Source organism: Amblyomma americanum, chromosome 1, assembly GCF_052857255.1.
Source record: "Amblyomma americanum isolate KBUSLIRL-KWMA chromosome 1, ASM5285725v1, whole genome shotgun sequence".
Lineage (NCBI taxonomy): Eukaryota > Metazoa > Arthropoda > Arachnida > Ixodida > Ixodidae > Amblyomma > Amblyomma americanum.
In genome coordinates, this window is record NC_135497.1 from 123859685 (window position 1) to 123886694 (window position 27010).

General features: G+C 47.1%; 1 protein-coding gene across 4 annotated transcripts; it reads left to right on the top strand.

Moving 5' to 3' along the window:
* The first annotated feature begins 361 nt into the window (after positions 1 to 361).
* Positions 362 to 21345, top strand: LOC144113595 (uncharacterized). 4 transcript variants are annotated; one of them, XM_077646761.1, is made up of 8 exons: positions 362 to 480; positions 5141 to 5190; positions 8288 to 9116; positions 9957 to 10824; positions 12516 to 13084; positions 13210 to 13351; positions 17069 to 17393; positions 20190 to 21345. In XM_077646761.1, the coding sequence occupies exons 2-8, from the start codon at positions 5171 to 5173 to the stop codon at positions 20470 to 20472; spliced, it is 3036 nt and encodes a 1011-aa protein (XP_077502887.1). In that variant the 5' UTR covers positions 362 to 480; positions 5141 to 5170; the 3' UTR covers positions 20473 to 21345. The 4 variants fall into 4 exon arrangements, with proteins under 4 accessions (XP_077502887.1, XP_077502888.1, XP_077502890.1 ...); XM_077646762.1 differs by having other exon boundaries at positions 373 to 480; positions 8404 to 9116; XM_077646763.1 differs by lacking the exon at positions 362 to 480 and adding an exon at positions 1325 to 1343 and having other exon boundaries at positions 8404 to 9116.
* The last annotated feature ends 5665 nt before the right edge of the window (positions 21346 to 27010 follow it).

The window sequence follows — 27010 nt, forward strand, 5'->3', positions numbered from 1 at the left end:
GTCCAATAGATGTCTTGATGTCTTGACGGTATGCATTTTAAACCTTCAGTAGATATTGATGATTTATTGAAACTTATTCGTAAAAGCGAACCCAAGCAGGCTGACCTGTTTTCCTCCCGTCGTCTAGAGTTCTGTTTCCTTCGCACGCCGCGTGACGAATGTGAAATCACTTTATTGTCAGCACAGATATGCGAGGATTTCCGCGAGAACACCCGGCGTTTTTCGGTCTACTCTGGGGGAGCTCGTCCGCGTGCGCCGGACTTCCTGGCGGCTACAAGGGCTGCACGCTTTCTGTTATCAGGCCCGGCTGTGTCGCTAGCGCCACTCTTCGCGAGCGGCGGAAGGAGAGCCTGCGATAGCGGCGTCGCTCACAGACTCTGTTCCCCGAAGCTCGCAGAGAGGCCGCCAGTGATCTGCCATGGAGGCCGAAGTGAGCGCCGAGGAATAGCAGTGTCGCACCTTTCCCTGTGACATCGTAACGTACGTAGCCGCACCATTGCCCATTATGTCTTTTTTTTTTGCTGTTCCTTGCAACAGCGTGCCAGCTGAAACCTCAGCGAGGCCCGCGGCATGCTTTGCTATGCTTGCCTCGCAGCCTCATTCTGGAGAGGGGCGGGGTAGATGAACGCGCTTGCTTGCTGCACAGTCTTGCAACAGCAAAAAAAAAAAATCGACATCTTGGTTCCTGTTTCTGTTTTCGCTACGATTACGTGCGCGGGACAAGAAACAGTCACTTCATCTCATTTTGCATCGACTTTATTTAGCTTTGAAGTACCACGAAGAACGTGAATTTGAGAAATCCCTCCGTTTCAGCAGTGAATGCATTGTGAGCACTCAGAGCCCTCGTCCACGTCTGTCTACCTCCGTCGCTGTTTCGGATCGCGCTGTACTACTGCAATGGATTACCAACTTGCCCGAGCTTCAGTTTCAGTATGAGCACTCGTAGAACATTCGTAAAACTTGGAATCAGCTGGTGGCTTTCGGTGGGCACTAGGGTGGACAGATGCTTAACATTCAAAACCATCACGGGTTGATTCGGCGCTATAATTTAAATTTATGCGCACAAGCGTTTTTTGCCTTGGCGCCGCCGTGTGTTTGAGGGGGACGTTGAGGTGTTTTAGTGAAGAATACGGGCAACACTGTGGTGCCTCAAGTTTCTGTGTTAGAACGTTTATTCAGCGACACAGCTCATCGGATCCAGTAGTTCTGTCTCTGGTTTTGTGATCCAAAATTTACAAGATGAAAGCTAATGTGCTTTTTAAATGATAAAGATAGATGTTAAAACCAACTGATAAACGCAGAAACATGAAACTCTGCTTCGAATAGACAGAAGCGTCAGTGGGGTAAAGTATCGTTTTTTTGAGTCTGGGGTCTGGACTTTGTGATGAACGTGCCCTGTGATGACGTTCACGGTTTTATGAGGTGGTTTTCATTTGATTGTACGTATGATGTTCTATTGGCGTAACTGGATAGTTTTATGTACCTCTGGGGTGCGTAGCGCGTTACTGTTCTGTGAAAACGCACTCATCGTTCGCATACGGTGACACGAATTTTCTCGTGTTATAGTGTCGCGGGATGAAATCTTGATTCATCGAGGAGAAAACTCAGCGTAAAGGGTTTTGTGCTAAATTAATACAGGGCAGAATGAGAGACCGCCAGCAACGAACGGATCTTTGCGCACGGTTAATAACCTCCAGTCGAAAATAGTGTACAGGCTCAATCATTTAGGAGAAATAGTTGTGAAGGCAACAAGAATTTAATTTAATGTTAAGAATTCAAAGCCCTAGGACGCATTTCGTTAAGAGTTATTATCTGAATCTGGGACTTACAAAACTCGATGGCTGATGCAGCACTTCCTGAAGCTAAAAATAATTCAAAAGAAAACGTTACATTAAATGACAGGGTTCTTTGTTTGCCAGTGTTTCGTACTTAAGGCCATTAATTAAGACGCTTGCCAGTTGAAAAGTGTGAGCTATGTCGTTGGGTACAATGCGCTGTTCTCAACGCACTTGAAAAAGAAATTATCACAACCACACATAAACCTGCAACAATCCGACTACAGAAGTCAGCAAACTGCATTGCATTTAGTAGGAAACAAATGTTAGCGCAAATCGTGCAAATTAAACAAATTCGTCTGACATGTTTTTATCTACCCAATAATTGTCGAAAACAACGCTCCAGCACGCGATAGAAAAAAAAAGAAAGAATAAGGAGGGAGTTTGGGGAGTGTCGTACGCATAGAAGAGCTGAAAATTTGCGTGGTCGTTCCATTCGTCAGCTTCTTTTCAGCAGTCATCTTTTAAAGCTGCATATTTTTGCAGCCTGAACGTTGTTTTTTCGTTAAACATAGGTGCCATGAGACAGCATTTTTGATCAAGCAAGCGCCCCATATACTGCGCATAGAAGTTCGGCACGAGCAGGCACACTTCAGCGGCACAAAAAACACAGTAAAGACTACAGTTGATACGTTTTAGTATCGACAATACAGCAAAGAAAAAAGCGTTTCAAAAATATTTTTCTTCAAAATCTACCTTATGTAACCTTCCCTTCTCTGTTATTTGAAGGAAGCATCTCTCTCAAGGACGGCATTTTTTGTTCTGGCTGAAAAGCGGCTTTCTGGCCGTAATAATATGCTCAGGTAGAATCTACATAGAAAACTTGAGTTTACGAAGACTTCTTTGTTGTCCGTGCACCCGAAGTCACCGTTTGAGGAGATCAGTGTGTGCAGAAGCGTCAAACGTTCGAAGCAGTCAAAAGCAAACACATTTGACTTCTGCCAACAGATGTTGCAACGATGGTACAACTTTCAGACCTCTTTAATCCCCCCCCCTCCCCCTGTTCCGTGATGCATGCACCGTAGTAAAGTCACTCCATAGTCCACGTTTTGCCTGTCTACTTCGTTTGAGCTTGTTCCACTCCTCTACAAGATAGCGCTTTCCAATAATAGTGTAGACTGAGTTAACATGGCTTTAATAAAAAGTTTGAATGTTCTTTTCAATGTATTTTTTAATAATTCTCACCATTCGGGAATTTATTCCGTAATGAACTCAACGACAGCGACGTACGAACTGTATCTGCTGCTCGTTGGTTCGTCTTGGTTTTGCTTGGTTTAAGCTAGGCTGCTGATTGTGATGTGAAGTATCAGTTGTTCAAGTGAGCAATCAGCTGCGTGTGATATCGCAGGGACAAGACGCGCTATCCATATTCTTCGAAATAGAAGCAGTGGCTAGTGCCAGTAAGGACGCGTACAACCAGTCACCTGCGCCATAGCAATAGCAGCACTGCACAAGTAAATAACTAAGAAAAAAACTTCGTGACAATAGCAATCGCATTGGGGGTGGCAGTTTCAGTGGACGATTGAGAAAACAAAATAATGTACAGTCCACATCCGTAGATAGCCCGCACAAAGGAAAATGTTTTCATTCTTGTTTTGAGCATGCCAAGTTTGGACAATATTTTTGTTTTTTTAAAATTCGACCCTAACCAACGTAAAGTTCGCTCCCTGATCTGCCTTTGCAGCGTACAGCGCATCACGTAGGACCCAAATTATGTAAAAAAATACTGCCCTTTAGCTATACGTTTAGTTTTAGGAAAAAACGAGACTTTTCTCATTGAGGCGCAGCAGTATGCAAGTCTTAGTGGCGCTGGCTAAAAGCTGTCCCGGCTTCCTCGTAAAGTTTAGCGTGTCTAGTCCGCAGGCTGTATCCCGAAAAAATGGTACTTGAGCCTGTGCAATGAAGCCTGCGTGCTCATATACTCTAAAGACCGTAAAGCTGCGATTGAAGCATGTAGCAAGCATTATATGAACACGTCAAAACTCCTTCAGATCGCCGTCCCATTATTTTAGACACATTAATGACAGGTATCACAATTTCAGAACTTGCTAACCACCAAATGCTTTTTTATGCTGTCTTCGAAGCCGGCCCAACATAATTTTTTTTTGTCATTCGGCAGTCGAAATCGTTCCCAACATGCACAAACGGTAGGCCCTTCGCATCGATCGAGAAAACGAGGTCCTCGCGTTATTTGATACGTTCCTAGTAAACACACTCGACTGCAGAATGGTAATGCACGATGAAAGCTACAAATGAACCGTGGCCTGATTGTCTTCTGACGGGCCTATGACTGAACAGGAACAATTATCACAAATGAGAAAGAAAACAACAAAATAACCGGGAGCGCAAAGGCTGACAGGGCGCAAACTCATGTTCTAACAACGCAGCTGGGTGAAGCACCGCCCTTTCCAGATATGTCCGTGCAGAAATGCAGAATGTTTGTTAAACAAGGTGGAATTTGCGCGCGCGCGCCTGTCATTGTGCTGTCGGTGATGCAAACTTCAATCCCCCCCCCCCCCCCTCCCCTGTCCTGTCTTTTCATCTTGCCACAGGGTGCACCCAAAGCTTTTGCAATGGCAAGCCAAATGCCCGTCAGTGTTGTTCCCTACTGCGTGGCTCTGCACACATGCGCAATCACTGATGCGCGAGCTTGTTTGGTCGTTGTAGAAACTGGAGCACTGCACCAACACGGGCCGGCCCGCGGGCCAAGCCGGAAATTTCGCTGTTCGATCCAACTGAGAGTGTTGCGCTACATGGGACGCATGATCGCTGCAACCAGGCGAGACTAAAGCTCTGCGGAGGCTACCCGCTGGGAGGATTCTGGTGGGAGCGCTTCTGGAGTGTGGTCACGTTGTCGGCGCCGTGGTGCAGCTGCATATATATTCGTGGGCGATGGAGTGACGTCTGCAGCACCGTGGTACCGCGTTAAACTCGCATTAGGCCCGCATTCTTCTGTCCGCGCCGCCGCGATTTTGTTTTGTCGTAGCCCCGAGATGCCTGCGCCTGAAGTACCGTGTACCGTCGTTAATGCTGCACTGCGCTTGTGAAAGCACGTGATCACTTGCTGCGCGGTGCCGCTACATTTCGTTCTGTTCCTTTGAAACCTCTTCTGTAGGCCCAGAACAAACGGTGTTTTTATTACTGCTTGTGGGTTCTTCACTCGTCGGGTGAGACCACGGCTCGTGAAAAAAAGTCTTTGTTCTTCTCAGGCTTCATTCGGGTTCTCTATTTCGTTCTCAATGTCCATGAAAGAAGTTGCATGACATCCAGCGAAACACCTAATTGATGGTGTCGCATCATTTCAGGAGCCACAAGGATGAGACATCTGTCCTGACATGGATCATTGGATGTGCAGGTAATTAATGTCCCTCTATGGGACAGCATGTTTCTAAATTGAAACACTCTCTAGGAACTATTCGTTAAAGTGAGGAGGTGGGTGAGTCGTTAATAATTTTTGAAAAATGGTAGCCTTGGGAAACGAATGCCGTAGTGAGGAAAAAACAGCACAAACGCTGCGCTCAGAGCTAAAGTTTACTCAGGCTGAAAGCACATTCTCGAACGGTAAAAAGCCATCCAGTCACTCTTCGGGGTCTTCACGTCATGGGAAAGTATACTAAATCGGAGCAGCGTCAATATGAAGTTGCCTTTCAGGCGCTGTTCAGTATGACGACGCTCCTTCAGGCCAGGCAACAAACAATAAGCACTACAATGCAGTTCCTCGCCGTGTTGCAGGTGACTTATAAAAGGAAAGTACCATAGCTGTGGAAATCCGCCGATTGGAAGCTCCAGTGCGACAATGCGCAATCCCATTGAACATGTCACATGTGGGTTTTATTAGCCAAACAAGGCACCGTCCGCCTTTGCGATACCCATACGTACTAATGCCTATGCATGTTTCCTTGCCACTTTATTAATACGTGAGCATTAGAACTGTCATGCGAGCGAAAAACCAGCGTCCGTCTCTCCGTGTATAGTGGAGAGGAGGAGGTTCCGAGACATCACGAAGGGGGAAGCGCAGAGCGCACAAGCGTGCCATGGCTGAGAGGGGAGGTGCAGTCAAAGAATTAGAACTGAAATTTGAATTGAAACTGGAATTAAAAAATAATTGGAACTGGAAGGATTAGAATTAGAATTAAAATTAAATTGGAAATAGAACTGGAATAATTATCATTGCAATCAAAGAACTGAAAAATATGCAGAAAACTAATTTTTCAAAGCGTTCACTCATAGCCTGAGTAGCTTTGGGAGGTTAAACCCCATAAAAAATAATTATTTGTCAAAGCGAAACTTAATTTGTCAGTTATGTGAATGAATTCAGTTCGTCAGTGCAAATCACTTAAGAAATCGAAGCCCACATGCTAACGCATTTCCCTCCGCATCAATCGCATTGATCGCCCGTTAATTTTTTTATTACATGTACCGTCTTTACCAAAAGTAACCAAGCAGCCGCGTCGGCGGCCGGAGCGGTCTCGCAGCCGAGCGGTGGCGTTGCGGTCGCGGCGCTGCCCGCTGCTGCCCGGCTGAGAACGTAAAAAGGCTGACGTAAGCCTGCGCGCTCGCTCGCTGTTTCTGGCCGCTTATACTTATCATCCAAAGAAGGAGAGGGAAAACGCAGGCTTACGTCAGCCGGTTTACACTCGCAGCCGGGCAGCAGCGGGCAACGCCGAGACCACCACGCCACCGCTCGGCTGCGAGACCGCTCCGGTCGCCGACGCGGCTGCCCGGTTACTTTTGGCAAAGACGGTACAGTCAGGGTCAGAAGTATCTGACCGTTCTCCAAGTCCCGAACTGTGTCACACTGCATGCGGGCGCCGCCTGACAATTCACTCTTAGTGGGGCACTTGAAGCGGAGGGGGGATCAGACACTTTTGACCCTGAGTGTATACATGCATTTGGCACCATATGAGGCATTATTGCAAGGGGATTAACTACATACAATATGATACACGAACAAGATATTCGGAACAAGGCGGCAAGGCAATACAACGCACGTAAAGAAGAAAAGTAAAGTATTTTGGCACAGCGCCGGTATAACCATACGACTACAGATATAGAAATAGTACGTCAGATTACCTTTTCAAAAATTGATTCAAAATCAGGGAAAAAAGAGCACCCAAATCCATTAGCGCGGCATTGATAACTCCTAATCTTTTTAGTGTTGTCGGGTCTATCTAGTACGCAGTGTGGCTCCTTTAGATAAGTGCTTTACCAATACCAGCGCAATCATTGTATACACTGTGTTAAAATTTCAGCCTCAGGATTTTTCGCGGAATAGGCAAAGTCGTCCACCCAGTGCTGTGGCGAATTCTGAGCTCTTGGTACCAAAGTTATAATTCTCTGTCACAAACATTGCAGCACGTGTCTATTCCCTTTCCAACTTGTCTATCAGAGCACCAGTAAAAGGGTAGCATGCTACACAACCACATTGTAATACTGGCATGACACTCGTCAAGTGCAATGTTTCCTTCAGCATCCGAAGAGGGCTTTTAAAATTTCTCTAAAAAAGTATAAAAGACGAGAAGCTTTAGCAGAACTCCGATAAACGCAAGTGGTCCAGTCAATAGTGATGTTGCGAATATAGCACCAAGATATTTTGCTTTATCGATAGTCTGAACAGTGCCATGGTTTAACACGTATCCATTTTTTCCCAACCATTTTTTGTTTTGCTTGTAAATTGCACGTGGTAACTCATGTATACATTTAGCGTCACACCCCATTTCAACCACCAGTCAGAAATTTTGCCATGGACGTTTTGGATCACACTGAAATGATCAAGACACGTGACAGGACATTACAAAACTCTAGCTTATTCATACAGTACAGACTTATGACTATTCCAAAAGCTGGAGCCTCATTTGAAATGCAAGATAGCTCAGAGGATCGTGGACACAAAATGTAACGCGACGTAGTACATGATCTTCACCTTTTAAAGTGAACTTCGCAGTATGCTCCGGAGCGAGGGGTCGGCCATGAGCGTGCTTTGAAGAGATTGAGGCGTCACTGACGGGTTTCTAGCGTCAAAAGAAAAGTGAGCGGGTACTTTATGGACAGATCTGGTATTTGTGATTGTGTGGCAAACGTCCGTTTACTACAGTGTCACATGTAACTATCTCAACTAAGGCTATGTAAAAGACTTTCTTAACAATCTGGTTATTATGGCTTGTGCTAGGGGTGGACAAAAGGCCTGCAGTAAATCTTAGATGTTCACGGGAAGCATGACATATACGAGCTGAATGCCGACACATCTGATATGCAACTTGCCTTTTTAGCACGCAGGCCTGGTTAACCACCGTGCCTTTCCTTTCCGCTTCTCAGCGGCTTGATCCGTGATTTCAGCGTCTTCTGTCATCTATTAAAATATTTGGACTCTCGATGTTTGGCAGTTTAGGGTAGTGTGCCAGTTCGAGCTCATGCAGCGATTGTGAGCAATAAAATTCACGACATATTCCCAGCGTACGCCAGGCCTGGGAATGCAGTTTTCGATGTTCTGGTCGCGCGCGGAACATGGTACAAGGCGGGCCCATCTCTGCGTCCGTCCGGCACCTTTTCGGCACTGCAATCTTCGCAGGGATGAGGACGGCTGCTCAGCTGACTCTCGCCGGCCTCGTGCTGATCGCGGCCCTCAGTCGACGCCAGTGCGAGGCAGCCGGACTGGGCGGCCACTGCCCGATCAGCCTGGACTGGTGCGCCTGCATGGTGGTTCGTCGCGGCCCCCGAGTCCTGTGCAATGCAACCGCCGACGGCGACGCAGTGAGCGGTGACCTCTCCAGACTTGCTGGCTTTGCGATGGACTCGTTAATCCTGGATGGCGTGAACCTCACGACTCTTCCTCGGCGCTACTTTGTGAATCTCACTGTCAAGGCTCTGGTGGTGAGGAACACACCCATGCAGTCCACGGAAGAGGACAGCTTTGACGGACTGACTCACCTCACGACGCTGGACATGAGCCACAACAGGCTACGCACAATTCCGCTTGGTCTAACAGCTTTCCCGACCCTGAAAATCCTGCGCCTACCGGATAACTATATAGCCGACTTTAAAAACCTGCCGCCCCTTGAGAACCTGACTGAACTAGACTTATCGAAGAACCTCATCGAGAAACTCGACGGTAATGTCCTGAAAGACTTTCCCAAGTTGCAGAGAGTGTGGCTGGCGAACAACCTCATAATCTTTCTGTCAACTTCATTTTTTAAGGGCGCGAAGAACGTAACGTTCGTTGACTTGCACAATAATATGCTCACGAATATCTACACTGCCTTTCAAGGTCTGCACCACCTCATGGTACGTACAAAGTTATTAAGTGCTGTTTTGCAATCGCAGGCTCACTTCGTAATTTTAAAAGACTGCCTATTCATTTTTAATTTGCGCACAACTTGTTCTCGGAGCCTGAGCAAACTTTTGTTGAGCGGAAATTGGCACCCAGTAACTGTCGGGCTAAGCTGAGTAGGCACAGGTGTCAACAGACGTAAGTTAAGTACGCTGCACTGTTTTAAGTGCATTTATACCTGTATTAGCACCCGCCGTGGTGGCTCAGTGGCTTTGGCCTACGGCTGCTGATCCTAGGTCGTGGGTCTGATCACGGCGGCAGTGACCGTATTTCGATGTCAGCGTACATTGAAGAAGCTCAGGCGATCTAAATTAATCCTATGCCTTTATTTAGGGCGTCCCTCATAGCCCATGAGTTGCTTCGGGGCGTTAACCCCGACAGTTTAATTTATTTACATCTGTGCTAGCAGAAATGATTAAACATTGTACTTATGAGCAATGATAGCAAGCACTCTGCCGCGGACATCCAAGGTTCCAGTAAGCAATACGCAATCAGATTACAAACAGCGTGCTCTGTTAACCACTATCCGCGCTTCTGAATTAGAATGCTGAGGAATACTTTCCGTTTGTTGATGATTTGTAGCGGTACTTTGACATAATCTAAAAAAAAGGCCTGAATAATGTCGTTCCTCGCCTGTATAAATGCACGCAGCTTGTTTACTTAGCACTGTCAATGTTTCATACATGAAGATGCAAACAGGAATATGCACTTGAGTAAAGAAATATGACTTACTTGAAGTCTCGAAGCACCATACCTGTGGCTGCGAGCTTTATTATATATATATTTGTTTCCAGGAGGTCGACTTGTCTCGCAACTCAATCATTGGCATCGACAAGTTATCGACGGGAACTACACCTAGGCTCAAAATACTTCGTGCTAGCTACAACAGCATCTCATGGCTTTCTAGGTTTGGTCCTGTTAATATCGCACTCGAAACTATAGAACTGACGCACTGCAACATAAGTGAACTGCACCGTGAAACGTTCAGCCAGCTTCCCGAACTGCTGCGACTTGATCTCTCTTACAACGCCATCCAGTACATTCCCGGGAACTATTTTCACAAGGAGTCGAAGCTAAAGTACTTCTCTGCCGCGGGGAATAAACTTTTCAGCATAACCAACACTTTCAGTGTAACCAGGCGCATGGAAGTCCTGAACTTATCTATGAATTTTATTGAAGACTTGGAGGATTCGCTCTTCAATATGCCGGCCTTGAAAAAACTGACCTTAAGAAACAACCGGATCAAGTTCATTCGAGACGGGACGTTCAGAAGCAACTCTTACATCAAACATCTAGACCTGAGTGGCAATGATCTGAAGTGGGTCGGAATCGACTCCTTCGAACGCCTTTTTAGCCTCGAAGTGCTTCTTATGACAGGTACGTCTGTCATGTCACTCAACGGTTCCCTGCATGAACTGCCCAAACTGAGACACCTGTTCATTCACGACAACCGCTTGAAGAAGCTTCGCGTGGTGGACTTTGCGAATAGTCCGCAAATCGTTTCCATTGATGCGAAGCGGAACAATATAACCGACGTCCAGGGAGCCTTCAGAAAGCTCGACAACTTGAAGAGCCTGAGTCTGAGGCGAAACCGTCTCAAATCCATCCACAGAGCGAGCTTTCCCAATAAGCTTGATAGGCTGAAGACGCTTGTTCTGGACGGTGAGTTTATATTTCTCTTTCTTTTAGCGTCTTTCTTGGCATAATGTCTTTGCAGGCGCTTGTGGCGACCACGAGTCAACGTCAACAGCTGAATGGATTTTTACTTAGTTTATGTAGTGTGATATTAGGATGAAACATTTAGTCAAATCTGAATGATGGCAGCTGAAAATGCAGGTTTTTACTCTTGCGCGCACTCTTTAGTACCTAAAAATCGTGCCTCTCTTAGTGAGCTGATCAAACACCGAAGATATCGAAGAAAAGTGTGCCTTGATTATTCGCAGGTGTGACATAAAAATTCTGTACATGCTGATTCCTCCCCAGTTGTCTGTAGAGACTTTAATAAGAAATTCTAAATGAGTGGCAGGATTTTTCCGAGGGCTGTTAGGGCAGCTGTAACAAAATTCACGAGTAACGAATTTCGCGGTTTGTCAGTATTTTCCCGTATCCGCGAATTTTTGCGGGGCGGATGCCACAAGCGATGCATTGAAACAAGAACTGGCCAGCGGAACCGCGCCTTTTGCTGCGTAGCGTGAGCGCTTCAAAAAAAAAATACTTCGCCATCGGAATTTTGTGGGGGAAAAAAATGAAAATCACATCTTATTGGTGTTTATGCGGTAATGGGACTCAAAAGCTGCAGGTGTCATTTCGTCAGTTCTCTGCTGGCAGCGGGGAAAGAAGGTGACAGCTTTGTGGGTGTACACAATGCGGACGGCGGGTACATGGAATATTCATCGAGACGAGACCAGATGACATGCTTCCGATTCGACTTCGAGCAACGCAGTAATTTGATTTTGGGAATCAACTTCACGATCCGTGCCGCAAGTACTGAGCTGTTTTCCGCATTCAGCAGCGTTATTATAACATGCAAGCGTAAGCTTGCGACGAAGGTCAAGGAGAGTAGAAAGGCCATCCTTACGTTTCACAGAGTAATAAGAACGAACAGTGAATAGTCTGAGCGACTCAGCAAGAGTTTTACAAATAATCACCTGGGCTGCTGAGTTTTGTGCATGGTTCAGCTGTACATGGACGAAGAAAGAACAGAGACCACCAGCGCCGACTCGCAACTAAGCGTTTGATCATAAAGCACAAAATAAGCACATATTTCCGGAAAAAGTAAACAAATGCAGTACCACCTAACTCAGTTGTCTTCATTACTTCAGGCTGCTAGTGATCCCTGGTGCGGTTGCTCATGGACGCATATTCTATCTTCATTTCTTTTAAGGCAGACGTGATTGTACTTTGAACAATATTCTTATGTCCGCACGTCGTCTACGTATTTATATTTCTTAGCTCATTAGTTTATTATTGTGTTTTGCAATGAGAGTGAAATTACTGAAGTTATTTGTGTGTTGGTTGATCAGAGTGGTGCGCCACCTGAATCGCTCAGCTGCTACTTCCAACCTTTTTCTCATTTGCAATTTCGTCGGTCGTTTTAAGATACGTTCATAGACTGCACAGTTGAGCTGCTTGGCCTTCTAATTATTTTATATCAGTCATCAGTTTTTCTTGTATTTAAGGAGAACAACTAAAGAGCAAATAGAAAGCTTTCTTGTCTTTTTACACGCAACGTTAATGCCAGCGTCGTAATATATGCGTCTCAACTGTGTTAGCGTCTTTTCCGCTGGCTTTATTTTAAGTATGCACCGACTCGCCCAACTCTTCACTCTAGTTAATGTCTCCCTCTCTCGCAGAGAATCCGCTATTCTGCGATTGCCAGCTTTCCTGGCTCATCGAAACCGCACCTTCGCTGCTTTGGAAAGGTGTCCCAGTGTGCCACGGGCCTGACTGGAACCGTGGAAAGCAGCTGTACAGCCTATCGGCAGACAACCTCACTGAGTGGTTCGCCAACTGCAGCCAGAGCTGCAACTGTGTCTGCCACAAGAACACCAGCTTTTCTGCCGCGATCCTTGTCAACTGTTCGCGCAGAGGATTGCAGGCGCTTCCAAAAGAGTTTCCCTGGAAAACTTACCTGCTTGACCTGAGCTGGAACCGTCTCAGACAGCTGGACAACAGACTGGTTCACAAGACCCCGTCTCTCGACTCACTGCTCATGGCGAATAATCTGCTTTCGGACATCGGAACAGGAGTCATTCCGCGGTCGACGGAAAAGCTGGACCTCACCAAGAACAGGCTGAGAAGGTTTCCTCTTGGCTTGGTTTCCGAGAGGACAGTGGCATCCGTCTGGCTCTCTGGTAATCCTTGGAAGTGCAGCTGCGAGGACTACCCCTTTCGGCAGTGGGCCGAATCCCACAGCTATGCGGTGAGCAGACACTGGTAGAGCACGGTTCGAGCTTTCGAAGTTCTTGCACTTTTCGTCTCGGTTCGCTTCCTGGCGCGTTACTTATTCCATCCTCGGTCCCGCTCTTCCCGCTTACGTAAACGCAGATTCGGGATTATAACGAAACCCTCTGCGAGCAAGGACAAAACCTTCTTACATCTGGCAAGAAGTTCATGGATCTTGGAGAAAAGGATCTGTGCCCATCGCAGAAAGTGTTCCTCATATTAGCCTACGGTGTTCCTTCTATGGGTAAGTCTTCGTTCATGTCGCCGTTCGCTTAATAAATCGCTGCTTGAAAGTCAGGTGGTGCGGGACTGTGTGGTTACATAGTCGTACTTCACAGTCGACGCTGTTTTCTGGTGGTTTTTGGCATTCTTGGCGAAATACAAAGCTGTTCTTGTTCAAAAGCTCTTTTTTTCCCCTTTCAAAAAGAACGGTATGCCTATAGATGAAGAAGCGGAAAGTTACAGTGTAAGTGCCTTGTGCAAATACATTCGCCTTGTAATGATCAAAATCACACACACACACACACACACACACACACACACACACACACACACACACACACACACACACACACACACACACACACACACACACACACACACACACACACACACACACACACACACACACACACACACACACACACACACACACACACACACACACACACACACACACACACACACACACACACACACACACACACACACACACACACACACACACACACACACACACACACGCACGCACGCACGCACGCACGCACACGCACGCACACACGTGTGTGTGTGTGTGTGTGATTTTGATCATTATCAGGCGATTGTATTTGTGCGTGCGTGTGTGTGTGTGTGTATGTGTGTGTGTGTGTGCGCGCGCATGTGTGTGTGTGGGTGCGCGCGCGCACGCGCAAAGGGAGCCAATAGTCACCGAAACGAAGGTACATAGGGGAATGTTTATTTTTTATGTGTAGTACTGATCGGTGTGATAATAATTCTTAGATTAATCTATCGCTTAAAGAAAATTACTTATAAACCAGCACAAAAAACAACCATGCCGCAGGTGGTGTCCGAACCCAAGACCTCCGCATATCGCGTCCGGTGCTCTACCAACTGAGCTACAGCGACGGCTGTCCAATCTGCTGTTCTCGCGGGTATTTATGTTTATTGGGTGTAAGCGAACCTTGAGAGTGTTCACCAGCGGCACCCTCGTCCGTAGCGGCGGGCATAGCACGTCCTGTATTACCGCGAGTGTCACGTGGAACGTAATCTAACGGCGAGGGCGGAACAATGTGCGAGAGCCCTCTTATGCTACTTGTGGCATCAAGACTGCCAGAACCGAGACCGTCGTTAAGTTATTAGCAGGCATACCCCACCAGCGGCATGGTTGTTTTCTCTACTGCTTTATAAGTAATTTTCTTTAAGCGATAGATTAATCTAAGAATTATTATCCCACTGATCAGCACTACACGTTAAAAAAAAACATTCCCCTATGCACCTTGGTTTCGGTGACTGTTGGCTCCCTTCATATGTTTGTCAAACGAGCCCCTCATTTCCTTTACCTTGTCTGCTAATATATATATATATATATATATATATATATATATATATATATATATATATATATATATATATATATATATATATATATATATATATATATATATATATATATATATATATATATATATATATATATATATATATCTATATACTGTTGAAAGTTGCATACCGTGTGTGAGCAATAACTAAAGTGTATGAACAATTGTTTAGTTTCAGACAAGTTACGCTGCACTCTGTACGAAAAAGACGGGTGTTTAAATCTGGCGTCAACCCGGTTCATATAAAACTGAATTACAAATACCATCTACCAGTTGCATGCACAAGACGCAAGGAAACTACTGAAATTTGTTTCAATCATCATCGTCGTCGTCTTTGCATCGTCATCATCATCAGCCCAGTTACGTCCACTTCAGGACAAATACCTCTCCCATCGATATCCAGTGAGCCTGGTCTGGCGCCATGTGTGGCCTCGCTGTGCTGGCATATTACCTGATCTCACCTCACCGCCTGATAGCGTTAAACGTTGCCAGGTTCGGTTCTCAATGACGGCCTGCCCGGATCCGGATGTTCTTCGCACTCTGCTCTGCGTAGCAGGTCTGACCGCCGCCTAGACTTTTCAGTTGCTGCGCAGCTGCTGTGGAGCAAGTAGTACACCGGTGCTACACTAAGTTGGTGAAGCACTTAGACACCACTCAAAGATTCTGAACATGGCACAAAAGAGAGCAGGGACAAAGTAGGCACCTTAAAACGACGGGACCGGCACCACTTCCAACCCTTTTATGTATATGTTCATCCTTTGTCCCTGTTCTCTTCTGCGCCGCCTTCAGAATCTTTCGCTATTGTGAACCAATTAGCCCAAACCAATGTATTATGACACCAGTTAGACAAAATCTTGTGATGGGATGGGCGCGTTTTGTATGTTCAACCAGTGAGCCTTTATAATGAGAAAACACAGATATTAAAAAAAATGGAGTTGGAATACATTAACTAAACATGCGCAAAAACAAATACACTATTAACGCCGTCCTAACTGTTATGCAGCTTTCATTACCACTGTATCACTTTTTTTCCCCGGTTTTGGGGATGCGTGCGATGTGAATAGGAAGAAATTTGGTTCAATGTCAGGCCTGAAAGCAATTGTGGGTGTCTGGTGCGTCGCTGTGCTGTTTTGGAGTGTACCGTAATTTCCGGTACATGATCTATACCAGATGTAGAGTCCCCAGGGCTTAATTTTGCCAAGAGAGAAAAACGTTTTACCTATATAGTACGCACTCGCTACATAGTTCGCATCCTGGACTTAGTGTCAGCACCCTGTCAATGGTCGGCGCCAGGTACATAGAATCGCGTTGGGCAGTTCAGTCTGCATTATGGTATACTGAAACAGAAAATTCTGTATAGTTATTAGGCACCTATAGACAGTCCGCAAAGCCCAAAGTTTTAAGTTTTAAACATATATAGCCCTCTGGCTGTGTACCGAAATTTACTGTAGATAAGAAGCTTTCGTAGGTATAAGAGTGCACAACTCTTTTTTGTTGAGTTTGTACATTTTTTTTGTGCTTTGAAATAGGAGAGAACTTTTTGTTATAGTGCAACCTCCGTATACAAAAATTTCTGTATGCAGTCTGCAGACGGTCCATACACTTATGTCTAAAGTCTCTAGACTTGCTATAGACAAATCCTATAGACTAGTCTACAGACAATAGAAATCCTATTGACAGTCTATAAATAATGTATAGATCTATCGCCATACACTTTTAGTTGACTTCCGTCTATAGGCAACAGAGTCTAAGAGAGTCTATTATAAGTCTACAGACAGCATACAGAAAATTTTTATTAGGGCCCGATAAATACGTTTGCAGCGTCGGAACGGGATAATGAGTGAAACTGGTTTGAAGTCAGCACAGTTGCTTAGAGCTATACGCTCCTTCTATCTCTGATTAAAATGTACTTTGCAGGGGTTGATGGAGGAATGAAGAGTGTTCATTGGTACAAAAGAAAGCTTGGGTGGTGTTAGCAGCAGAGAACGAGCCGCGATGCGTATCACCTGTGTAAGACATCTGCACAAGCCAGCACAACCGGTGGACAAGTGTAGCATCTGTACATCACAACGCTGAAACTCACAATGCGAATTCAATGATTTACATTTGATATTCGAATAACGATGAGGCTGGAAAGTTACGTGAAACTGTGGCGCTGTATTTTTCTTCAAAATGGCAATTTTATTCCGTTTAGAAGAAGTCAGAAATAAAAAACTATTAAAATAAACTGGACATGTTTACGTGTGGTCTTGAATGCAGTTCTGATAACCGCCAATGTGATAACCAAATCCAAGACGAACGAAAAATAGATTCCTATCTACATGTTTTGAGGTGCTGATTACTTTCGGCGGCGCTTCCCGCAGTGCTGGTGGTCACTGCCATGGCCGCCGTGACAGCCTACCTCAAGTACAAGCACGAGATAAGGGTGTGGCTGTACGCGCGAGGCATCTGCCGCTCGCTCCAGTGCATCAAGGAGGACGACGTTGACGAAGACAAGGACTTCGATGTGTTCCTCTCGTTCAGCAGCAAGGACCGCGAGTGGGCGTACAGCGAGCTGCTCCCGAAGGTCGAGGCGAACGGCTTCTCGGTCTGCACCTACGACCGAAACTTCAAGGGCGGCTTCCTGATCCAAGACATCGTACAGGAGGCCGTGTGTTGCTCCCGGCGCACACTCCTGGTCGTCACACAGTGAGTACTACCAAAATTCGTGGTCGGAGGGAAAGGCGTCCTGACGAACAGAGAGAGAGAGAGAGGGTTGTAGCAAGCTGTGCGTCGCATCAGTACGTAATCACAAATAGCATCAAGTTTATTACGATATCCACACTTAGAGGTAGCTGGTTAGTCTAGTCTTAAAACAAGGATGTCATTTTTTTTCGCGCAGAAAATGTGTGTTTAGTTCTACTGGCTGTAACGTGTATATAAGCATCTCTTCAGAGCCGCCAGCATTGTCTGCGGTCTTTAGGCTTCGGAGAAAGAGTGAGCGAAGGAAGGGGTCCGAGTAGAGACGAAAGGGCCAAGAAGGAAGCAGATCCCGTTGAGCCATGCGTCCGGCGCATGTGCTTCACAGGACATCAATTGGCGGGGCTCACGGCACGCCAGGCACTTGGTGACCATGCGGTCGTATGACTGGCCAGCACCATTCACTTGAATGTTGCATGTGATGCATCAGCGAGGCTATGATGCACCATCAGAGTAGCTTTTATGCTTCCATCACCGGGAATGACATATCAGTGCCGAACTGTGAGAAAAGTTGCAAAGAGCATGCAGAAACGACCGCTTTGATGAGATACGGGTCAGAGACCATTGAAAGCAGAGATAAAAGCAGAATCATGTAATGTGATGCGTCAAGCCTTTAGATTTGACTGCTCGCACTGCTGGATCATCGAGTCTTTTATGCTTCCCTTCATCTTCGGGCGCTGGCGCCGCTGAGTCCTGACGTCTCGCTCTTTCCACTACTGCTGTCGCCTTACTTCGCTAGGCGTGGGCTTCTAGTGGGGTTTGTGAAGGGCGAAAGTAGGTGGGTTGGTCCATCTTCATCATCTTGTCGTGCAGCGCATTTGCGGGCAGCGTGCCGACAGCGATCGACATTGGTTAAATAAAAGCTTTTCTTCCTCCTCTGTTCGTTCGCTGCAGGTTTGTGGCTCTGGCCCCACATACTTGCAGCGTACAGAGCACGACACTTCGCCTCGGTTGCTTCCATGGCTCTGTCGCAACGCGAAGTGCCATGTTGCCGTTGGCGGCTGCTACTGCGCAGGCGCACGCAGGATGATGACACACTGCTCCGCGGCGCGGGCGGGCCAGTCACCATCAGCATACGCGGTGCGCCATCCACTTCTCGCCTCCTCGCACTTCCTCCTCTGGCTTCCACATGCGCTCCGTCGGGCTTTTGTGCGAACGCTGGATGTTGGACAGCGGCTACGAGTACCCACGGCCCGGGAACCTTTGCCTTAACAGCTGGTGCTGTAAAAGAAACGCCGACGCACATTAGCCATGCTTACTCGCCGGGCAGATAAAAAATATGAGGATATGTCCGCCGACAAATTGGTAAATCACTCTAACTGCAATTTGGGTGCAATGCCCTTCTTGATGACGGAAAAGGATTGGGCACATGTCCAGCGATCACCGGTCTACATCTTTTTAGATGACTATACATGCCTGATTTTAGCTCCATGTTTTCGTCTTTCAAGTGATGCGTTAGCCAATACATGGTTAACCACGTGGTGTTCGCCTCCGACCATTTAATAATTTATAGTTGAATTTCTTCTCTAATGTTTCGGTTTCATCAACCGAACGATGGCTGTGACGTGTAGTTGGGGTTTAGGGCATGTAAGGAAATAAAAAAACTGAAATATTTCTTTGTGATCGTGTTTCTTGGCTTGTAATTGAGTGCCTCTTCAACTACCGGCAGTGTTTGTGTGCGAAAAATTCGTGCTCTGCTTTATGTCCCCCGCCCCATGTAATGCCCCCAGAGGGCCCTTAGGGCATTTGAATAAATAAAATAAATAATTGCTGGACGTAGTTTTAATTCAATGGAAAAATTTAGCCAGCCTGCTTTTTTGTAATTGTTGAAAAAGTGGTGTGCTTAATGTATATGCTGCCTTTCTCATTACGCTTGAATTCTGCTCGTTCTGCAAATCTTTTCTAATACATATTAGCTACTCTTTCCGTAGTTCTAGCTGCAAACACGTAAGTCTCTAGCGCTATCTCTTTAGCTTTCAGTGTTGTACAGTTTTGGAATATGGGGAGAGATTGTGACCTAAGGCTGAAAGTACCAGTGCTGACGTTTCTGGGGGGTTGGCTTCTCGAAACTGGCCTGTTCAGTGCAGAGAGTTGCGCGAGGCCACCTTCCCTCTTTTTCGTGCATTCATTTTGGTTACTCTTTTTCTGAGGACTAACGAAATGTTTTAACGCCAAAGTGAGTCATGGGCACCGAAAGAACGAGTTTGCTCATCTTAAAGAGACATTCAATTGATTTTCAAGATGATATTCTAAAGAAACAGATCTGCAGAGGCGGTCTTTGTGAACATTCGAGTCAAATTTCTAGTATTCGAGACTGGTCTGCGTGGACCTCATGGTTTGAAAACATTTTTTTTACATCGCTCCTAGCGGCCAATTAGGGAGACACCCCACCGCGCGTTCTTAGCAGCGCGTACCGCGATGGCGCAAAGTGAGCAGTCTGAGCGAGCCTTCTCAGTGGGCGTGCCCAATTACGTGGGCGGGATGGGGCGCGAGCGGGGTGCGACCTTTTCCTTTTTGTTTCTGTTGGTCGGCGTGTATGAGTTGAGGGCAATATCATTTTAATCGCCATTACCTTCGGTGTTAGTGAATCTCGCTTAAAAATGTTTGCAGGGTGATGACGAGTGATGCAACAACAATCGCTCGTGCGCTTTTCCTAACTTTAGTAAATATCACTTCACATTTCCTTCAACGTGGATGTATTCCTTGTGCTATACGTTTCGTTCTTCTTTCTTTCATCCCCATGAGGAACTACGTGGAGAGCGAGTGGTGCCGCTGGGAGTTCCGTGTAGCGCAGCACCGCGCCCTGGAGGACAACATCAACCGGCTGATCGTGGTGGTCGTCGGCGATGTCCGCCCCGAAGGCGTCGACGAAGAGCTGCAGCGCTACATGCAGGAGACCAACTACCTGCGCTGGGGCGAAGCGCACTTCTGGGACAAGCTGCTCTACTCGCTGCCCAAGAGAGACGCCCGGACCAGGGTCATCCCGAACATGCACCCGCTCACGCACATGGCTACCCCAGCCATCTGAGGGCGGCTAGGGCTGGGGCCGTAGCGGCAGCGTGCTTGCGACCGTCCACAATTTCTCTTTCTCTCTCTCATTGTTCGCCTAATTTTGTGAGACGCTCAACCTTCACGCTGTTACTGAGGTCACGGAGGTCGTGAGTGCGTGCGTGTACATGCCCCGTGACGTGTGGAATCAGGCTGATTCAGGCCGCGCGTCAGATTCTTATCCAATCACCGCGGAGGCTCAGTGGCTATGGCGTTCGGCTGCTGAGCCCAAGGATGCCGGATCGAATCCCTGCCACGTAGGCCGCATTTGGATGGAGACGAAATGCAAGAACGCCGGTGTGCGGTGCGATGTCAGTGCACGTTGAAAAACGGCAGGTTGCCTAAAATCCAATGAGGCATCTCTCATAGCCCGTTTTCAACTTTGGGGCGTTAAACCCCACATGCCATGCCAGACCTACAATTTCTCATCCACTCTTTCTCTACTGCAAGTATAGTTGCGTTTTACGGCACAGCTCAGCTGCGTAATCCTGCACAAATTTCACTTGTCAGCTTTCGTCTCACTATTTATTCTTCAACTGTTTCATTTGTGCATTGATCTGATGAGGCCGGCGGCGCCTGACAAGGGACATTAAAGCGCTACTGCTCAGTGGCAGTGTTTGTGGCCGGGTTGGGTGCACAGTCAGAGAAATCATAGCATCTGTTTAGTTTATAATCGCTTTATGCAAGTTGACGGAGCTACAAAACAACGATCTGGAATGCCCACTGTTTAGCGCACACTGCAATACTGTGAATATTAAGCGCTTATTTTTTTTTGTTCATTTCAGAAATTTTGTAGAGAAATGAGGAAATAAAATGCACCAGCAAGATTAAATTTATCAACTTTTAACTTTCACTTCCAGCTGGTCTGTGTATCGTAGTGTTAAATATTATTTCTCATAAGAATACATGCAAACGTATCTGTGAAACAAAATAATCACAGTAAATCAACCGCTCTTCGCACACAGCGTGCGTAAATATCATCGCAAGACCAGAGCAGTATCGTGCTCATTTCGCCCAGTTAACCAAGACTCATTGGGAAACAGCGAAGGCGATAGGAAGAAAATGTTGACAGAAGAATGAAATAAAAATGACACCCACGCTGTAGCTGGCTGCTGCACCAAACTGTGTAATGACGGCTAATTCCTTGTTCTCACTTGTTTTACACAGTTAACAGATTTGCATCCTGCATTCATACCGTCATACGAGTAGCCGCGACTGGTTGATTTTTTTTTTCAGGTATAGATCTGGTGGCACGTGCGCATGCTACGGCGAAATTTCTCAAAGCACCTTTAACTATAATTTTAAGGGGGGCACTGTGAAAAATAATCAGAATGAATAACGCAGCGCGCAGCGGTGTTCTAACACTTTCCACGGGTTATTTAGCGGAAAATATGGCTCCTGCTGTATTAACCTCTTAAACGGCAACTCTTGATACCAAAAACGGTGCTTAAATTATCCTTGAGTTTCAGTGCTCTAAGCTACAAACTATGCCTACTAAAGATTGGAAAGCATGACAGGAACGACGCAGCTGAAGTAAAACAAGCTTTATTGTCCATATCACGAACCCTACTCCATCTGGTGAAAGAGTCATCAAATAATTGTAATATTGCCGAACGGTCCCTAAAACTTCGAGGGAAACGGGCGAGCTGATCATACACGCGAGAATAATAAAATCCTAGCTGCTCAGTTATGTGATAGCGCTCAATGCAAAGAATTGCGCACAGAGACTGTGGGGTCACGCCGTCTTCCTACCTTTTCGCGGCTTATATCACACTGCTTCCTCTAGAGGCAGTCACAAGTGTGACTAGTAGCAGAACCCATATCGCTTACCTGTTGCATCCGATGACAACTATACGAAAGGGCTCTACGCGCTCCGTTCGTCTAAAAACCAAACAGTTTTGGCCGCAAACGAACTGAGCTCGTCTAAGGCCTTTAAGGAGTTTGTGAGCGTCAGGTCCTTTGAAACAGCCGCGCACAAGTGCGCAGTAGTCGTTAGTTGGAATCGCGTGCTGTAGCCGCAGCTATTATTCTTCTTTTCAATCATATTTCGATATTTGTGGCTTCGCGATTAGCGAGAACGGCTGGAAAATTCCTCTGGCAGAAGGATTGTGGTCGCAGGTCGCTCCAGCTCAATAGATCCGCTACCACAGTGCGCTTCCGCCACGGGAAGGTGCCCGATCAAATAGGATTTCCTTGTCGAAGTCGCCAGGAAAACGAAACTTCAATGCAAGTGCGAACCTGTCTCGTGCAGCACTGCTGTTTAGCGCATGGCGTCTCGACATTCGTAAGCATTCCCTGTCTAGATGCCCAAGCTTGAATGGGTAAGTCTAATCAATTCAAACCTTGTCAGTTGGTCCAATTAGACTATCCGACGTAAATAAGCTGTTTGGTTCAGTTCTTTTAAGAGATAATAGTAAATCAAGGTACTACGGTAATGGGTTTGGAAGCCTGAATTTACAGTTGGTATGAAGCAAAAATTGACGAACGCATATTCTGATCTTGTCACTTTAACCTGCGCGCTGGACTTGCCGATTGGAAAGATTTCGGTGCTAAATGGGACCATAAAACCCATTTCAGGCTCCACTGATGTCAACTACACATATCACCTTTCCATGTGACTCGAATGGCACGATGGCACGCCACGAAGATCTTCGACAGGCATGTGAGATTACTGCTGAATGAATTTTCTAGAAGGGCGAGTCAAATGAAAAGCTAAAACGTTTAGTTAAAAGTTTCTGGAACGTGGAACCACACAGTTGTCCTGGAAGTCTGCAACATTCGAAGAGCGACTGCATGCACAAGCATTGCGATACGGATTACCTACCAGCCATTTCAAGATCGCTTCTCCGCTTTCCCCGTACACGAAAGAGCAGCGACGCTGCCGTCCGTTTTCACAGCGAAAAGCTCACCCGTGACGGCCATCACGGCATCCGTCGCAGCACAGCACGAGCCTTCCTCACGCGCCTTTGGCCGCATCGTCTTCGCGGCTCAGAGTGGAGGCCGCGTGGGGCGCCCAGCTCCTTCGCCGTGGCAGACGCGGCTCCATCGGATCAGTCTCAGTGAGCAGCCTACACTCGGCGCGCTCATGAGCGTGGGAAGAAGCATCGGCAACGCCAAAATCCAGCCGTACGTGGGAGAACGTGGAGCCGCTAGGCTTCGCGGCAAGCCGATCATCGCCGCTAGGAGGACGCAGCATATGTTCGGGAGTATCGCAAGCGTAAAAGGGAAGCATCCGGCCTTGTTGCCCCACTGGCACTGACCGGACCGCCGACCGAGCTGCCACCGCCTGCAAACGCGTTATAACGAATAAACAGCGTGCTCGCAGACTGAAACAGCAGCGGGAACACGTTTTCGCTGAATTGTTTCGTCTTAAATAGTGCCCCTTAGTAGTTGTAGTTGTATGCGCTGCGAAAATGTGAGATCCATCTAAATGCAGCGTCAAATCAAGGTTCAGTATCCATTCCGGGAAATGTTATCGCATAATAAGTCTATGACTGGGTTGAAAAGTTCAGAAAAACTGACATTATTCACGCTATGTCGCGTAACGCGCAAAACTCTGCGAGGGCTGCGCTGCATGTGAGAGCTGTGTAGATTTTTGTTCTTGCGACTTTTTGTGCTTTTTGTTCATGAATGTGTGGCCACTGGCCACACACTTGCGGATATTTTCTGGCAGCGCGTTCACGGGCAGCTCCCCTAGCCCTGTTTTCAATCCGCCGCATGTTAGCGTGCTCTCACCTCCCGGCTATGTGCAGCCCCCCAGAGGCGTTTCGAAGCGTGATCATTGGAAACCCAGCACCAAGTAAGTAGCCGGGTTCAAACCCAGCCGCGGCGGCTGTGTTTCGATGGAGGAGAAACGTAAAAAGGCGATCATATGCTGTGCGATGTCAGTGCACGCTAAAGATCCCTCAGGTGGTCGAAATTATTCCGGAGACCTCCACTACGGCACCTTTTTTTATTTCACTATATTCTTTTATCCCTTCTCTTAAGGTGCGGTTGAGGTGTCCGTATAGATGTGAGCGTTACTGGGCCATTTCCCTTCCTCAAAAAACTTTTTTTTAGAAGCGTGTGGCGGCGTCTTCCGACCGCGCGTCTCCCACGATGACCACAAGGGTTGCGTGAAGCACGAGGCTTGGGGTGCGCGCACAGGGCAGTAACACGGTCGCGACTCAAGGGTGAGCGCTCCCACCGTCAGAAGGCGACGAAGGTAGTGCGAGGCGCCCTTGCTTTCACCCCGTGCAAGAGCTATGCATGATCGCTTGCGCCGCCGGCAGCCTGTGTTTCTTTAAAAATTTTCGCTGCTAAATGGAGCGACTTCAGTGACAGCGCACCATGTAATGACACGAGCACATCGCTGCCGTGCAGAAGGTCGTCAAGGGAAAGCGACACGTTAAAGAGACGAAATAGCCGTCCTTGTTGGAATCAGTCATGGACCAGCACACTGTAGCTCATCCATGACGTTGTACAGTTCCTCAAGGTGCCTGCAAGGTGGTTTCCACGCTATTTCCCAACATATTTGCAAAAGTTACGAGCTGAAATCTGTCAAGACGTTTTTCGGAAATTTGGAGGAGGCGATGACTTTCTTTACAGGGTTCTAACAAGCGATAAAACGTGGGTGTACAACCACCAGCCGGCAACAAAGCGCGCGAGCAAAGAGGGACCCCGCCGAACTTCACCGAAACTGAAAAAAATCCGCACTCAGCCGTCCGCTGGCAAGGTAATGTTGACCCTTTACCGGGATGAAAAATAAGTAATACGGAAACACCGTGTATCCAAAGGGAGAACCGTCACAACTACAACGTGCTCGCAGCTCCTGAAACGTCACATGCGACCTGCGATAAGATCGAAACGACGTATCATCCGAGTATAGATGTGCTCCTGCTAAACGACATTGCACAGCCCCGTACTGGAAGTCAAAGACCTGAAATTTCAACGCCTCCCACATGCGCCATATTTTTCAGACGTCGCTCCCAGTGATTGCCATATTTTTGGATCCTTGAAAAAGGCGATGGGCGGGAAGAAGTTCACCTCTGGTTAATACATGCAGCACGCAGTGCACGAGTGGTTCCATGGACAACTAGTAATTTTTAACGCGATAGCGTTAAAGGCCCCGTTACGAAGAAAATCAGGCATGGGCGTTGTGAGCGATAAAAAGGGTGGCCCAGGTGGCTGCCCGCTGGAGAAGCGACACAGGTGGGCAACCTAGGTAGCGCGACCTTGCGGGGTCATCACAACCTACCCAGATTGTGAGAAAACTAACCACACTGGCAGATGGCAGTTAGATTAACGGTTGATTGCGAGAGGCTGCTCGGGAAGACCAACCTGGATCTCACAAGCCCCACCGGTGGCAGCACCTGCCATCGCAGGGCAGTGGAACATACTTTAACCGCTGCGCCATTGCTCAAGTAGGGGTACGAGGACTCACTTGAGAATGTAAATTTGAGAATGACAAGTTCCGCATATATGGGCATTAACTCCTTAACGCTATCGCGTCATATCTTTAAGGCGGAGCTTAAGTGTGCCCTTCGATTGCTTTTTTAAGCAATAGGTTTAGGCTGATACTGTAGAAGCTTGGGCAAGTTGTGTGGCATGGTATTTCAGCAGCGCAGGGGACAAAGGACGTGTCTGTGCACTTGTCACGTCCTTTGTCCCCTGCGCTGCTGAAAAACCAGGTTTAGACTGCCATTCTGCAGAAAATCAAGCGTCGTCGGCGGTGGCGGCGTTGGGAGCGAAGGAGCTGATGGCTCACCTACTACCTAGGCCACACAACCGCGTGACGTCATCACAACCCGCCCACCGGATTGTGAGCAAACTGCCCACCGTGGTAGGGGGCAGATAAATTAATGACCGGTCGCGAGAGGTTGCCCAGGGAGAGCAAGCTGGGCCTCACAACCGTATACCGGTGGCTGTATTTGAAACAGGCGCCTGCAGGCGCAGTGGCGCTTTGCCTAACCACTGCACCAGTGCGCCAGGAGTGGAATGAGGACTGATGAAGGGATCTATTAATGCGAAGTAGAGAATGTCTAATTCCGCATATATGGGCATTAGCTACAACCGCATCAGCAGCAGCTGAAAATGCCAACGCATTCAAACTATCCGCCGAGAATCGGCTAAAAGATTTTTTTTCTACTTTATAATCAGTTATCTTTCAGCGGTAAAATAATGACACTGTTATTTCTAATCGAAAAATATCGAAACATTTCTTATGCTCTTTGGTTTCGGGGTCGTTTGGCATTTTTCATATGTATGTTGTAACGAGCCCCTCATTTTCCTTCTCTTGTCTGCTGACAAATTTAATAGATAGTTGGTACACAGAGGCAGGCACAAGCTGGATGGACACGTGTGTGCTCTATCCAGCCTTGTGTGGATGTCCTTTTAGTACAGCACACCAGAGTTCGACTACAACTTCGCAACCTCCTCGAGGTAGCACTGTTCAAAAAATGAGCACCGCAATGCGTACCGCCTGCCGTTTGACTCTTGTGTTCCGGCGCACACACGCAACTGAAATCGCCAAGAAGCGC

Excerpts from the sequence above, each read along its gene's own strand:
- LOC144113595 (XM_077646761.1), top strand. The coding sequence starts at position 5,171 with ATGGATCATTGGATGTGCAG. Across the intron at positions 10,825-12,515 it reads GAAGACGCTTGTTCTGGACG|AGAATCCGCTATTCTGCGAT; the intron begins GTGAGTTTATAT and ends CCTCTCTCGCAG. Across the intron at positions 17,394-20,189 it reads ACACTCCTGGTCGTCACACA|GAACTACGTGGAGAGCGAGT; the intron begins GTGAGTACTACC and ends CATCCCCATGAG.